Source organism: Coccinella septempunctata, chromosome 7 (assembly GCF_907165205.1).
Source record: "Coccinella septempunctata chromosome 7, icCocSept1.1, whole genome shotgun sequence".
NCBI lineage: Eukaryota > Metazoa > Arthropoda > Insecta > Coleoptera > Coccinellidae > Coccinella > Coccinella septempunctata.
Genome location: NC_058195.1, coordinates 11,748,148 through 11,761,496, shown reverse-complemented (window position 1 = coordinate 11,761,496; position 13,349 = coordinate 11,748,148). Strand labels below are relative to the sequence as shown.

The 13,349-nt window shown below is 34.0% G+C and overlaps 6 protein-coding genes across 11 annotated transcripts; 3 read left to right on the top strand and 3 right to left on the bottom strand.

The window, feature by feature from the left end:
* Positions 1-88: 88 nt before the first annotated feature.
* Positions 89-4,047, top strand: LOC123316229 (platelet-activating factor acetylhydrolase IB subunit beta homolog). Of its 5 annotated transcripts, none has more exons than XM_044902171.1 (5): positions 89-165; positions 972-1,018; positions 1,443-1,591; positions 1,707-1,890; positions 3,725-4,047. In XM_044902171.1, the coding sequence occupies exons 1-5, from the start codon at positions 159-161 to the stop codon at positions 3,992-3,994; spliced, it is 657 nt and encodes a 218-aa protein (XP_044758106.1). In that variant the 5' UTR covers positions 89-158; the 3' UTR covers positions 3,995-4,047. The 5 variants fall into 5 exon arrangements, with proteins under 5 accessions (XP_044758106.1, XP_044758109.1, XP_044758108.1 ...); XM_044902174.1 differs by having other exon boundaries at positions 151-184; XM_044902173.1 differs by having other exon boundaries at positions 159-184; positions 972-1,001.
* Positions 1,938-3,215, bottom strand: LOC123316228 (ATP-dependent (S)-NAD(P)H-hydrate dehydratase). Its single transcript, XM_044902169.1, has one exon. The coding sequence runs from the start codon at positions 3,051-3,053 to the stop codon at positions 2,004-2,006; it is 1,050 nt and encodes a 349-aa protein (XP_044758104.1). The 5' UTR covers positions 3,054-3,215; the 3' UTR covers positions 1,938-2,003.
* A 354-nt stretch (positions 4,048-4,401) lies between the features above and the next one.
* On the top strand, positions 4,402-8,439 carry LOC123316227 (protein-L-isoaspartate O-methyltransferase domain-containing protein 1-like). Of its 2 annotated transcripts, XM_044902166.1 has the most exons (6): positions 4,402-5,077; positions 5,345-5,596; positions 6,125-6,211; positions 7,005-7,405; positions 7,546-7,748; positions 7,829-8,439. In XM_044902166.1, the coding sequence occupies exons 1-6, from the start codon at positions 4,636-4,638 to the stop codon at positions 8,262-8,264; spliced, it is 1,821 nt and encodes a 606-aa protein (XP_044758101.1). In that variant the 5' UTR covers positions 4,402-4,635; the 3' UTR covers positions 8,265-8,439. The 2 variants fall into 2 exon arrangements, with proteins under 2 accessions (XP_044758101.1, XP_044758102.1); XM_044902167.1 differs by lacking the exon at positions 6,125-6,211 and having other exon boundaries at positions 4,405-5,077.
* A 348-nt stretch (positions 8,440-8,787) lies between these two features.
* LOC123316529 (U3 small nucleolar RNA-interacting protein 2) lies at positions 8,788-10,315 on the bottom strand. The gene has a single exon (XM_044902646.1). The coding sequence runs from the start codon at positions 10,236-10,238 to the stop codon at positions 8,862-8,864; it is 1,377 nt and encodes a 458-aa protein (XP_044758581.1). The 5' UTR covers positions 10,239-10,315; the 3' UTR covers positions 8,788-8,861.
* Positions 10,316-10,449: 134 nt separating this feature from the next.
* On the top strand, positions 10,450-11,561 carry LOC123316851. Its single transcript, XM_044903109.1, has 2 exons — positions 10,450-10,606; positions 10,665-11,561. The coding sequence occupies exons 1-2, from the start codon at positions 10,574-10,576 to the stop codon at positions 11,118-11,120; spliced, it is 489 nt and encodes a 162-aa protein (XP_044759044.1). The 5' UTR covers positions 10,450-10,573; the 3' UTR covers positions 11,121-11,561.
* Positions 11,562-12,418: 857 nt separating this feature from the next.
* LOC123316818 (EKC/KEOPS complex subunit Tp53rk) lies at positions 12,419-13,273 on the bottom strand. The gene is made up of 2 exons (XM_044903060.1): positions 13,034-13,273; positions 12,419-12,976 (listed from the first exon to the last, which is right to left on the bottom strand). Exons 1-2 carry the CDS (start codon positions 13,224-13,226, stop codon positions 12,543-12,545), a joined length of 627 nt encoding a protein of 208 aa, XP_044758995.1. The 5' UTR covers positions 13,227-13,273; the 3' UTR covers positions 12,419-12,542.
* Between the last annotated feature and the right edge of the window lie 76 nt (positions 13,274-13,349).

The following is a 13,349-nucleotide window of genomic DNA, read 5'->3' as shown; positions in this document are numbered from 1 at the left end:
CAAACACAGAAAAACAAATTATTGTTTTCTATGGATATTTCAAGGCAACGTGTGTTCTGTGAGCAAAGCTTCAAAAAGTAACAGGCCCGGATTTAGTTGAAAATTGAAAACAATAAGGAAGGATTGCAGTTTTGTTTTGATATACCTCCCGCATATTAATGAAATGTAGGTGTAGCAGTCAATAGTAAGTTTCAGAAACCTACCATTAAGCTATTTTTGGGCTAACATTTCAGTTTGGTTCATTGGGAAACCGCTCTGAAATGTACCTATTTTCCCGAAAGAAACAGTATCCAAGGAAACTGTTCTCTCAGCAAAACAATGCCGAAAAATGCTCGATTAAGAAGTTAAATTTTCAATTGAAATCACGTCATATAGAAGTATCCCACCTTTGTACAAACCATCCTTATAAGGTCCTACTAGCTGCTGCTGCATTAGAATTAGTGATTGATTTAATACTCAATATTAATCTGAATTTTACAGCTCGTGGGTGTGAATGGAAAGTTCATGAAAGGATGGATTTTTACGAAGGGTCTTTTCTTACATTACAAAATATACACTTACTTACTTACTTACTTCCAGTTTTACTGACAACTTTGCATCAAAGGTTTTAGATTGGTGGGCTAACTCACTATTCTTTGCAGTGCATGCACATAACCTAAATTCATCATTCATTTGTTCGAAATAAAAAAAAAACTGGAGAAAAGTTTCAATTAGCCAGTAGTTAGTATGTATGATGTATAATACTCATTAAATTAATTATTGTGCATAGCAAAGTAGATTTGAATAACAACAAATATTTCTATTTCACCACAGGAATGCGATGATAAATAGGCACTTTAGTAGGGCATACGCAAGATATTAAAACACTTCCTCAATTTAGATTTAGAGCTTAATTCATTCCACTTCCTTCATATTTCTTACGTTACTGCTACGTTTAAGTTTTTGTGTCGAAATGAATCCTTGTATTTTAGCACAGCCACCTGAAGATGAAGTTGGAGATGGTAGGTGGCAAAGTATGGTATGTTTCTTTTTTATTCATGTATTTTCGCACCATCAGTTTGATTTTTGGTATTACCTGATTTTTTTTTGTATGTTCCCCGATGGCGCCTTCTATGACAGAAAGCCACTTATTCAGTAAAAAATGTCGAATTATAATCACAATATTCAGACTTGTATACAGGGATTATTCAAAAAGCTACTTTCATCTTGAATATTTTCAGTTCAATCTAATTTCCAGTCAAGATGTACAATAGGTCAATGAGATTGATTTTCTCTTCTGTTTTAACTGGGACAGGGATTATTATATATTCCATTTATAATGAAAATGGCCATCAACTCCAATGTTTCTAATTTATGTATATTATTGTACAGAAACCTTGTATTAATAATGTATGTAACAATTTTTGTTCTATTACCAACCTTAATATCCTTTTCATAAACAGCATGATAGATACCTCAACGAAGCTCAAAATTCAGAGCCTGAAGTTCTTTTCATAGGAGATTCGATTATACAGCAGCTTCAGTTTTCAACAATATGGGCTGAAAAGTTCGTTTCCCTGCACTGCTGTAATTTCGGTATTGGAGGAGACAGGTAAAAACTGCTTTGAAATTTACATTTACAATCTGAATTCTGGTCTTGTGAAATTTTTGTAGTTTCGAAATAGTGACTGGATTAATTAATATCTGTGAATTACTTATAATTTTAGAGTTGAGAATGTGCTCTGGAGAATACAAAACGGTGAATTAGACTTTCATTCCAAACTGAAAGCTATCGTTCTTTTTGTTGGCACTAATAACACTGACTGTACTCCTCATGAAGTTTACGAAGGAATTCTTGAAATAATCAAAAACATCAAGCAGAAATTAGGGAATGTTGCTATTATTTTACCGGTAAGTACAATTCATTTCTCCATTTCCCCCAATATCGAAAAAGTGACTAAAATTGAAATATACATATTTATTGATTGATAAACAATTCATGATTAATCCAAAATAATTAGTGCTCAATCAAAAACACTGCCAATAGCATTTTTCTTATTCTCAAAATAATAATCGAAAACCGTGTGGATTTCATGTGTCATATCCAGAGCCGTCATGCTCCTCCCAAGTTTGGAAAAGGCCAGTCTGTTACATTCCCTCACTAGTTTGCATGCAGCGAACGTGGCAACTAAGGCTCTATCATCGTATGTATCTTCACATTCAGCCGACACCTCTTTCTGCATAGACCAAGCCAAAAATGTGGATATAGCTCCTGCTAATAAATCCCCTTGACCACCAGATCTTCTACCAGAACCTGAACCAGTAACTCTGGCCTCGACCATCTTATCAAATATTAGATCTTCCTGTCCTTTAACAAGAACTGTTAAATTTGAACATAAATCGAAAAGTTTTGCTGAATTGCTCCTGTATTTCTGTTTATCTGCACTGCCTACAAGCCTAGAAAATTCTACAATATTCGGGGTCAAAATCAGTTTATTTGGATAGTCCTTGATTAAATTGATATCCTTCGAAAGCAGAAACAGTCCATCTGCATCTATCACCATCGGTTTTTTTAACTTCTTGCACGAATTTATCACCTGTTTGATCACGTTGAAGGTCGGTTCATCTCTTCCTAAACCTGGACCGATGAGGACAACATGGAGTCTATCCAACCATGGTTCTATCTTCGCTGCTGCTTCCTTATGATCCAAAAACGGAAGAACAATCAACTCTGGACTGTATGTTTTTATAACAGTAGCAGCATCTTTCATGCAAAAGACGTATACTAGATCTGCCCCCACTTTTAGTGAAGTTATGGCAGCATAATAGGGTGCTCCAGTGTATTCCAGACTTCCTCCAAATACTCCTATTCTGCCAGCTTCCCCTTTGTGCTTATCTTGAGACAGTGGCGGTGGTAATTGTTTACATTTCGCGAGGAGACAGTCTTCTTTGAGAAGTTTTGATTTCGTGGACATTCTTTTAGGATCTGGATATTTCAGAGGGATGATATTTTTTATCGAGAGCTTATTCAGTTTTCTGACTACATGCATAACATTATAAAAGTGTGAATTCATTTATATAGAATCTAATTATCATTGTGATATCTTGAAAATTGATAAGGTTAGGTTTATTTGGCCTTGAAAAATTGACAGTGGTTACTTGCATCGTAAACAGGACAATACACTAATCTCCCTAAAAAATGATTGATAAAATCAAAGATATTGGGTATATCTTTGGTTAGAATGCTCATACTAGAGATTTGGATATAGCTCGGAATTCATCAGTTATTTGAAACTCAAACTACTACGGCTATCCGTACTTAACCGAGATCTAGTCAAATAGTAAATAGAGCTATAAATATAATACATAATATGTATAATATAAATAGTGAGTAAGGCTTCTAGAGCGGGGTGATGGCATTTGGTTGGAAGCGCATGGTAATGACGGAAAACCTGTGACTGATCCAAGGAACCTAGTATGAAAATTGGGATCGCTTATTTCGAACATTTTTGATTTGAAGTTATTTCTTTACTGTTTGTGCGGACGTCTTATTATATAGGGTTCCATTCATTGTTATACCCGACGAAAAATACCAATGATATATGATTTGCGCTCTCCTTTACTGAAGCATAGCCTTTGTCTGAAGACGAATTCGCTATCTCATTATAAAATAACCAGTAGTCCGAAAATCCGGACGATGACTAGCAATTATTTCTAGAATTTTGATATTGATGTTAATTTGCAGACTCTACTACCAAGAGGGCAATATCCGAATCCGTACAGAGAAAGGAATGATCAAGTGAATACTTTTCTCCTGGATAAATTTTGCAATCCAGATAATGCAGATATGTTGACTCCAAATGTCCACGTGGTGAAAATTCACGAAAATATAGTTCAAAATGATAAATCCATACCACATTTCATCCTACACGATTATTTGCATCTGACTAATTCGGCCTATTGGAAAATTTTTGGACCTGTATATGATAAATTATGTGAAGTACTGAAAAAATGATTTGAATATGTTTTATAAGTTATATTCGTTGAAATAAATTCGTAACGAAATTTCTTCGACATGTTCTGCTTATCATAGTACTATGCTCTATACTACTATACTCTACCAGTCTACCCTCCATACATAGTACCCAGATTTTCTCGACAGTATTAATTATGATACTAACAAAAAACATTAATAACTCAATATGATAATCACCTTTCGAATGCTGCAAAACCTTCGAGAACATTTTGAATGATTAAGAAAAAAATAATGGAAAAATGTAACTGTCAAAAATTATAAAAATACGTTACCGACTTTCTTGTCTCTGGTTGGAAATGAATGAAAAATTGCCATAAAAAAGAATTTATTGTCTGTGATCGCATATCTATGATCAAGGACATCCACATCTTCGGATCAATTTTTGTAAACAAACCGCTGTCACTTTTGTTTTTGATTCTATGGTGTTTATGTTGGTGAGATCTCATCAAAGTTCTTTCTTATTAGAAAAAAACGAATTCTTGAGAAGTCTAATATGACTTCAGAAAATACAATAATCAATCTATAGAACGCAACTTTTCACATTGCTCAACAAATCATTTCTCGCTAATTTCAAGTAGTTATATATTTAGCACCGTATCAACGACGGACATTTTTATAAAATGGGAGGTATAGTAAGTACTGGGAAAAGTAATGAAGATTTAATAGATAATTTAGTCCAAGTCGATTACATAAAGTCGTCTTGTGCCGAGATTGCGTTTAGGGCAGTGGATAGGGCTGAATATTTTTTGCCAGATAGCAGAGGAAATGCTTATCAAGATGCAGCTTGGAAGTGTGGTCACTTACATATATCAGCTCCTTGTATCTATAGTGAGGTGATAGAAGGCTTATGCTTAGAACCAGGATTATCTTTTTTGAATTTGGGTTCTGGAACTGGTTACTTGAGTACTGTAGTGGGTATCATATTAGGTTCACGAGGAATCAATCATGGTATTGAATATCATGAAGATGTAGTACAATATGCTTATAAGAAATTGGAAGACTTCAAGAAGTATTCTGGTGCAATGGATGAGTTTGATTTCTGTGAGCCAGTATTTGCGAGAGGTAGGTGAATGTCGATATGAGTGATAGAATCGAGTGAGTTTTTATAAAGAAAATCTTGAATAGTTTATCATACTGAATGAATATGAATGCTTGAGAATAAAGATATATATTTCATTATTCTACAGGTTCGTTGGATGAAATAAGGGCACAATTCAGTGTGCTACATTTTTTCTGCGTCTACTTATTTCATCCAACGAACCCGTTAAAAAATAGTGAAAAATGAATCATTATTGGAGTTACTGATTTGTACATTATAATTTATTTCAGCAAATTGTTTGTGCCTTACTGAGACTCGTTTGTATGATAGAGTTTATTGTGGAGCCGCTTGTCCAGTAGAATATGAGCAATATTTAAAGAATCTCATTAAGATTGGTGGTATCTTGGTGGTACCAATTGGTGAAAATTTGATGCAGTACAAGCGCACTTCTGATACTCAATGGGAATCCAAATCCTTGCTACCTGTATCTTTTGCAAATTTATTGAGAGAAAATGAGACAACCCAAGATTTGATTAAATTACGTAAGTATTTGTATAAGTATGGGAGAAAATTTCAACTTTGTTGGAAAAAGCATAGTTCACCTAGTTTCATCATCAGATCTAACAAGGCTTACAAATGTATGTGTTATAATTGCATTTCTCTGTGTAGAGTCATTGATAATAATTCTTTTTACACTCCGTTTGGGTGAAACTTGAATAAAGTATAATTTTTCATTCATTTAATTATTTTTTCAATCTGAAAACCAGATAAACTATAATTAGTGACCTAAGAATTCATTGTAGATGACAAATGAACAATGCTTGTTTTTGAGAACTGTTGAGTAAATGATTATTATTATGAGATATTCCGGTTTTTTCGCCTTGACATCATTTTAAGAATCTGATCACAAGTTATCTGAAAAAAAATTGACTTATCCACATCAAGTTTGAACATTCTGCCCACCCTTGTTAAGATTTAATGATTGCAAAATTGTTGTCATGTGACTTTGGAACCATTGCAATTACCGCTCAGATTACTCTGATATTCGCTGCTTTAACCTCATTGTGTAGTAGAACGTACAGCGAAATGTGCCTATCTCGTCCTAGAAAAGTGCGTCCCAGGGATGAACCATTTTGAGACTTCGTTTTGGAAGCAGGGTAAGGATTTATTAGTAGTCGAATTTTTTTTAACGTATCTTGCTGTATTCAAGAAATAACTCACATGGTGCTGCATTGATTTTGTTCTTAATTTTTTCATGACGTTTTTAAAATAGTCGCAGTCCATTTCACTAGCTTTCTAAGGCTAGAATTAACGTCGTAGCGAAAATTTCTCAAACTAGGAAATTATTATTAGCATGCCTGTGCAACATATCGTGATGATGACTTAGAAATCTTTTTATAAAGGCGATTTTTGGTGAAATTATTTATTTTGATGAGTTCTACTCTATATAAAGAAGGTTTCTCGTGAAAATATCCAGCAGATAAACTGCAACATAATATAAGGTTTGAGTTTTCGTTTTTATTCTCTGCCACGTTGCTCACTTCGTGTTTATACCCTTGAGATCAATATCCGTCACTTTTTAGTAGCTCAACCATACTTCTTCGCAATCCATCAATTCGCTTATGCAGTTTTCTTCAGTTCAAAGAATTGAATCAAAGGTGAGAAGTGTAGGGGAGTATTTTCTCTATAGCAATCTTGAATACCGTCTTCAAGAGAAATTCAGGGGAACATGCCGAAAAGCTTCGAATGTCACAATTTTTCCAGCTGTTGTAATATTGGATTTGAGGCGACAAGTTCGGTTGGAATTGAATTTACGACCTAAACTTATTTGAACTCCTAACAAACACCGTTTTCATTTCAACAATCCCCTTTTGGAAGACTTTTTGGTAGAGTGCCAGTTGATCGAAATTCCCGAAAATCGTTCAATACAGTAATTCCTTTTTTTTATAGTCGAGATCCAACCGCCAAGTTTACAGGCGCTATCCCGCAATCTGATACGCAGCATCCTGCGCCAGAACATCGAGAGGGAGACACCGCACGTCGCTAGGACCCCCACCGTGAAGGAGCCTATTTTCAGGGAGGCTATGGAGAACAGGAGGCTGATCAAACGATACATAGTTCCCGTGCTGGACGACAGTTCCGACGATGACCTATCGGGTCCCGGTTGGTGGGAGTTCAGCAGGAATAACAACCTGCTGGGACATCTTTTCGAGGCCCTGAAACATCGGGATAGGGACGCGTCGCACGATAGCGACGACACAATGCAACACACCGATGATTCAAGGACGGAGGCTGGAAGCAGCACCCAAACCGACGAAGAAAGGAGACAGGCCCGTTCTAGAAGTAGCGATGTGAGAGTCAATTTCTATTTATTCGACTATTTTAAATGCCACACACTGTAAAAAGCCATGAAATCATTTTTTCCAACTCATAGTAGCCCTACTTGAATATCGAAATGTTGCAAGAATAATAAGACGATGAAATCTTATAGGGAAACCGAAGCTCCTTCACTGAGGAAGCTGATAGCGATGGCGGAGTAGTGATAGATTCAGAAAGAGATGGAAGTGAAACATGCGAAGAAATGGGTGAGAATCCCAATGCTAGGTCAGCTTCCATGGTTGCAAACGATGGATCTGTTTGTAGTTCCATATCATATCAAGATAATAAAAGACAGTCCAATTTGAATTCTTCCAGGTATAAAATGACCACTTTAACGTTATGATCAGATAGGTTAAAAAAACTTTAAACTGAAATAATTATATATATTCTTTCAGCTGGGCTGAAAGTTCCGAATCAGACGCAACCAATTCAAGTCAATCAAGAAGCACATTTGATAGGAAAAAAATGGACAGCGGTTTAGGAGATGAGAATGAAATTCTCGAATCGTCAGACAACGAGACTAACGACAACGAAAGAGGGTTTTCCATGGAGGAAACGGATCATATTAACAGGGTACCTTATGTGACTGTGAGCGATACAGAGCAGTCGAGAAATGCAAAAAGATCGAGTAGGCAAGGTGGTTCTCGAAGTGTTAAATGGCGTAGGGTCACTTCTGAGCCTGATATGTCTACTGATTCAGAAAGTGAAGATGAAATACCAGAAAGGAGAATGTATAAAAGCCGTTTTTCCATCCCAATGAAAAAGAAGATACAAGAATTACCATTGCCCCAAGTTCTTAAGAACTATGTAAATTATCATAGGGATTTCTAAAACATCGTTAACATTATACAGCTTCGTATTTACATATTTTAGATTAGCGTGTATCATATTGTGAAACAAATGTATGGGTTTTATTTCATTATTATTATGATTATTATAATCATTAGTGTAAAAAACTGTTTGAGTTGATATTTTTTTTTGGAATAAAGAAATAGTTCTTTTCCCATTTGGATGTTTCATTTTACAATCTACACCTGGTGTGGTTTTCACATCAGAGTTGTGGAACGCGCAGAATAGTTTTTAATGTCTATGTTTTTAATGTATATATCTGGATCATTTGACAAACAAAATCAGCGGTATCAATTGGTTATTATAAATTTTCTTGAATCCATTAAATGAATGCTGAAATAAGTATTCTTTATTCGAAATGTCAGGTGTTCAATCATCTCATTGCTTTAAAATCATGACGTGTCTTCGACAATACTATTTCATGATACTACTTGACTAAATTAAGGTATAAATCTTTATGATCAGCTTATCTTCGAAATATGGGCATTTAACTAAAAGATAAGGATATTTATAAAAACTTTATTTTCACGAAAACAATGCAGATCCAATTCATATTTGAATTGGTTTGCAAAATAACAATTATTTCTTCAAAAAAGAAATTACTTTTATACAATTAAAAAATTTTTGTCCCTCTAAAAAGGTGAATCTACCAAATCTATGATCTCTGCTACAACTTACAATCAACTTATCTCCGTTTGATGTGAATGCCATACAATTTATGTAACCAACTTGCGGTATATCGAATAAAAGCTCCGCTTTCCTGAAATTTGATGTCAATTTCCACAATTTCACAGTACCATTGAAGGATCCGGAAGCAAATAAATCTGTATTAAATAAAGTAGCAATACTACATATCCAATTCGGTTGCTGGTTTACACTGTCTATTCCATGAGCATCTTTGATTGTGTAAAGTGGTTTTTTCTTCATGAAACTCCATATATTTATTTGACCATCTTCGCCTCCAGAAATAAAATGTTCTTCATTTATAAGCCTAACAATATCTATACAACCACTATGTCCATTATAAACTAATTGCGACTCTTCAGGGATTTTCCATATTCGAAGAGTACCATCTCTACTTCCGGATGTTATAACCCTTTCTTTAAACATAGAATCGATTGAAGAAATAATGTCTTGATGTCCAAATAGAGTTTCGATGTATGTCATCTCATCTAAATTCCACACTTTCACAGTCCGATCAGCACTACAGGAATATAAAGTATGAGAATTTTTTCTAAAAGATACTCCCATCACCTTTTTGTTGTGCCCTTGAAATGTTTTCAAGAACGATAAATCATTTGGACACCAAATTTTTATATCAGATGATTCATCCCCAACAGCCAAGTATTTATCATCAAACGATATGGCAATTGAAGTTATTCTATTGCTATGTCCAATTACTTCATCAGATTTATGTTTCACGAAGGGAATAATTTTTTCTTTCTTCTTAAGTTCTATATTCCATTTCACAACAATACCATCTTTGCTTCCAGTAAAAAGAAATTTATTGTTGGAAGATATACATAAACATGTAATTGAATTTCTTTGTTCTCGGCACTTCAAAGTATCTATTTTTTCTATTTTATCTTCTGTATAAGTTTCTGCTACCAAACTTCTAAATTTTCCAATTTCTTTCAGGTAATTTTCATTTAAACGTTTAGAAATGATGCTCTTTTCAACTTCTTCATCCTTACCCAATTTTTCTCTTTCAATCTGTTCAATCTCCTGCAAATATATTTTCGCCAATCGAAGTTTTTTATCTTGAGGAGATTCATTTTCTTCTTCAGAAGTTAAGTCTGCTATATCACCATTCAAATCAGGATCTTCATCTTCACTAGTAGTTATTTCGTCATCACTTTTATTCAGCTTTCGTTTTTTACTACTTCCTGGATCTACATTCTTGGCACGTTTGTTATTTTTTTTCTTCTTTGATTTTTCTTTTATGAAAAAAGGCATGTTGAAAAAGGATTTGCTGGTCGACACTGGCACATTTAATTTATTTTGATATCACGAAAGATAGGTTAGACGAAACATAACCTATGATGTGCCGAATAACCATCGATTATTTGAAATTTTATTTTTCTTATTTTTGTAAAGAACGATAGCAAGAACAAGTGTCTTGTTTTGTAGAGCCCCTCTATGCACTTGTCATTTAAAAGATGTCAAACTTGCCCATACAAAAAATATAAACAAATATAGAAAGAAATGTGAAATTTCGTGAACAATGGTGAATCTCGAATTTTGCTAATTTTTGGGCAATCTTGATATAACTCTTTCCATAATTCGTCAAAATGCAGTACGATGAAATCAAAGAGGTGTCTGAAGTAGGTGTTTACTTACATATTTTGCAGTACAAATTGTTCAGATTCAATTATTCTTCAGATAAACACTCCACAACTGAATGATTTGGATTCTGCTCTTGAAGAACTGGGCATGTTAGCCTCTTCTACCAATTCCAGAAATGAATATTTAAAAGAAATTTCTGCTTATCCATGCTCAAGTACTCTGAAAATAAATACAAAGTATATCAGCAATGTTATGATAGCCTGCGGAAAATATAAAACTAAATCACACAGCAGGTTCATGCCTTATATGACAAGAGTACGAAATAGAACAAAATCAGAAAATAATGATAATGAGTGCTTTGGTCTGCAAAAAGTGTTAAATGACTCTCTGAATAGTGTTGAGAACTTTGCAGAGCTCAAAAAAGCTAAGTCACTGGAAAGTATAGTGAATGAAAACAAGGAACATAAAGATTTTAACAACATTCATTTTGACAATCTACCAGAACTTGAAACCGTTAGTGAGTGTATTCAAAATTTGAAATTTGGGGAATAAATAATTAATTTTTGGATATAAAAAAGTCTAAGAAAAGGATTGACAAGGAAGTTATTCATTCAGTTATCACATCAACATTCTTTTATTTCTACTTATAGTTATGAGCAACTTAATTAGAGGTCCTATGTGAAACTAATCACAATTAAATCAAGCTGGATATATACAGAGGAAGGTAGAAGCACTTTCACTGATTGTAGAAATAAATAGATGTAGAGAAAGATAATAAATCCTATGATACAAGTCTTGAAACAAGCGAAAATTGCCTCTATAAAATTGACTTTAATGTACATTTCAAGATGGGCATTATGTATACACTAATACAATTCTCCAGTTTGCAGATAAAAGAAAAATTTTCCTTACTTGATCATTATCAACTGTTAATTTATTGACTGATCTTGTGTATGTATGATTTGAAGAGAAATATAATTTATATTGAATGTTTCTTGTGAGAATATTTCTTGTTGTTGAACATCAGTCCAGAAATCTACAAGTCAATTTTCTACTGAATAACCACTGGTATATCTATGGGAGATGATTCCCCAATATAAAGGGTCCTGTAGCGTTCCTCGAACAACTGAAGAATAGAAGAATCATCACTTGGAAGACTGGACCTGGTCGAAAGGCCCTCCCAGTCAAAAGCAAGATTTGGCTATTATTAATTTGAGTACTGAAGGCATTTCTGACGACGAGGGTGATCCTCCACCAAGATCAGCAGAAGATTTTTGACGCAGAGATGATATTCCTCCCAATGCAATTGAAAAACAAGTTATGTACCTATGATTATTTATTTTTTTCTTCAGTCATCATCAAATCTGGAAATAAGTTTGGATGAAGGCTTTATTATTCGAATTTCTTCTCGTTTTCTGCTCTGTTTCTTTGTTTCAGATATTATTTCGATATGGAAAGAGGATAAAGAAATTTTTATGTCAATGGAAAGGAAGCCCTTCAGTATTTAAAGCTTATTCTGTAAACAAATTTGTCATCACTACACTTTTCACGGGGAGACAGGGTTTTTTTACTGAGGTTTTTCCCTAAGCTCTTGTATCATACTCTGAATTGTATGGTACCCCGTTACACTAACCTTTGCTAAAACTCATACATATGCTATATTGTTTGAAAACTAAAAATGTATTGCTGACATTCAAAAGAATATATATATATATACCAAAGATTATAGAGTTAGTCTACTTAGTTACCTAACTCTATAATCTTTGAATGGTACATTTACCATTTGAACATGGCAATGAAGGAATGCCTCTAAATATTCTCTGTTGATGTAGGTCAGGAAAAAGCATTGATAGACTGTCAGTATGATATAATTATCACTTTAAAGGCTTAACCCTAAATATGTCATATAGGGAAATATAACATTATAATTCCTTCTACAACACTACACACCTTAAGTAAAGAAAATCAAAATTTTCACCCTATCATAGTGCGTTTTCTTCCTCTGGCTCTAACATCTTCATATTTAGAATATATTTCTTTAAAGCTACTTTTATTCTCTTCCTTATAACCTTCAAGAATATTGATGAACATTTTCGTAGCTACACTATGAGTACTAATAAGAGCTCTCTCTAATACATAAAGGTCAACCCCCTTATCTTCAGGACTAGACTCGATATGTGCCAATCCAAAATCAATTAATACTAATTCTATATTATCTATTACGAATTCTTTTTCACTATTCTTTTTTATTAAGAGCATATTCGATGAGGTCAAGTCTCCGTGGATGATATTATTCGAATGCATTTTGCCAATTAAATTTCCTATTTTTCGAGATAAGTCCTTCAGCGATTCCTCATCAGGATGTTGTTCTATGTATTCTTTAAGGCAAATGTGGTTCTCAAAATACTCAAGAAATATTATTTTCCTTTTATAATCAACTAAATATATCGCGGGCGTCCTTATACCAGCACTCTTACAACGAACTATGGCACGACTTTCAGCTTTCATTCTTTCTTTCGTAATTAAATTATCCAATTCAGCATGTCGATAACTTTTCGAGAACCTTTCTTTGGCTAGAGTTGGCTTTCCTAAATAAAATCCTTTGTAGATTTTAGCTTCAGCACCTTGTTTGAAAAGTTCGAAATTTTTCAAATCCATTGGAACTATTTGTTTTTTTTTGCATAGACAAAAAGGTTAGTTTGTCCCATGCCATAGACTCAAATCAAATACAGATTATTCTATGTTTTAACCCCATTTTCATGCATCATAGAGTTAAATTCT

Bases quoted from the DNA above. Each gene is read 5' to 3' on its own strand.
- LOC123316229 (XM_044902170.1), top strand. From the start codon at position 953: ATGAATCCTTGTATTTTAGCACAGCCACCTGAAGATGAAGTTGGAGAT. The intron at 1,019-1,442 runs GTATGTTTCTTT...TTTCATAAACAG, and splicing joins ATGGTAGGTGGCAAAGTATG to CATGATAGATACCTCAACGA. The intron at 1,891-3,724 runs GTAAGTACAATT...GTTAATTTGCAG, and splicing joins ATGTTGCTATTATTTTACCG to ACTCTACTACCAAGAGGGCA.
- LOC123316228 (XM_044902169.1), bottom strand. From the start codon at position 3,053: ATGAATTCACACTTTTATAATGTTATGCATGTAGTCAGAAAACTGAAT.
- LOC123316227 (XM_044902166.1), top strand. From the start codon at position 4,636: ATGGGAGGTATAGTAAGTACTGGGAAAAGTAATGAAGATTTAATAGAT. The intron at 5,597-6,124 runs GTAAGTATTTGT...CTCATTGTGTAG, and splicing joins CCAAGATTTGATTAAATTAC to TAGAACGTACAGCGAAATGT. The intron at 6,212-7,004 runs GTAAGGATTTAT...TTTTTTTTATAG, and splicing joins GACTTCGTTTTGGAAGCAGG to TCGAGATCCAACCGCCAAGT.
- LOC123316529 (XM_044902646.1), bottom strand. From the start codon at position 10,238: ATGCCTTTTTTCATAAAAGAAAAATCAAAGAAGAAAAAAAATAACAAA.
- LOC123316851 (XM_044903109.1), top strand. From the start codon at position 10,574: ATGCAGTACGATGAAATCAAAGAGGTGTCTGAA. The intron at 10,607-10,664 runs GTAGGTGTTTAC...ATTATTCTTCAG, and splicing joins AAATCAAAGAGGTGTCTGAA to ATAAACACTCCACAACTGAA.
- LOC123316818 (XM_044903060.1), bottom strand. From the start codon at position 13,226: ATGGATTTGAAAAATTTCGAACTTTTCAAACAAGGTGCTGAAGCTAAA. The intron at 12,977-13,033 runs GTATAAGGACGC...TAATATTTCTTG, and splicing joins AGTTCGTTGTAAGAGTGCTG to AGTATTTTGAGAACCACATT.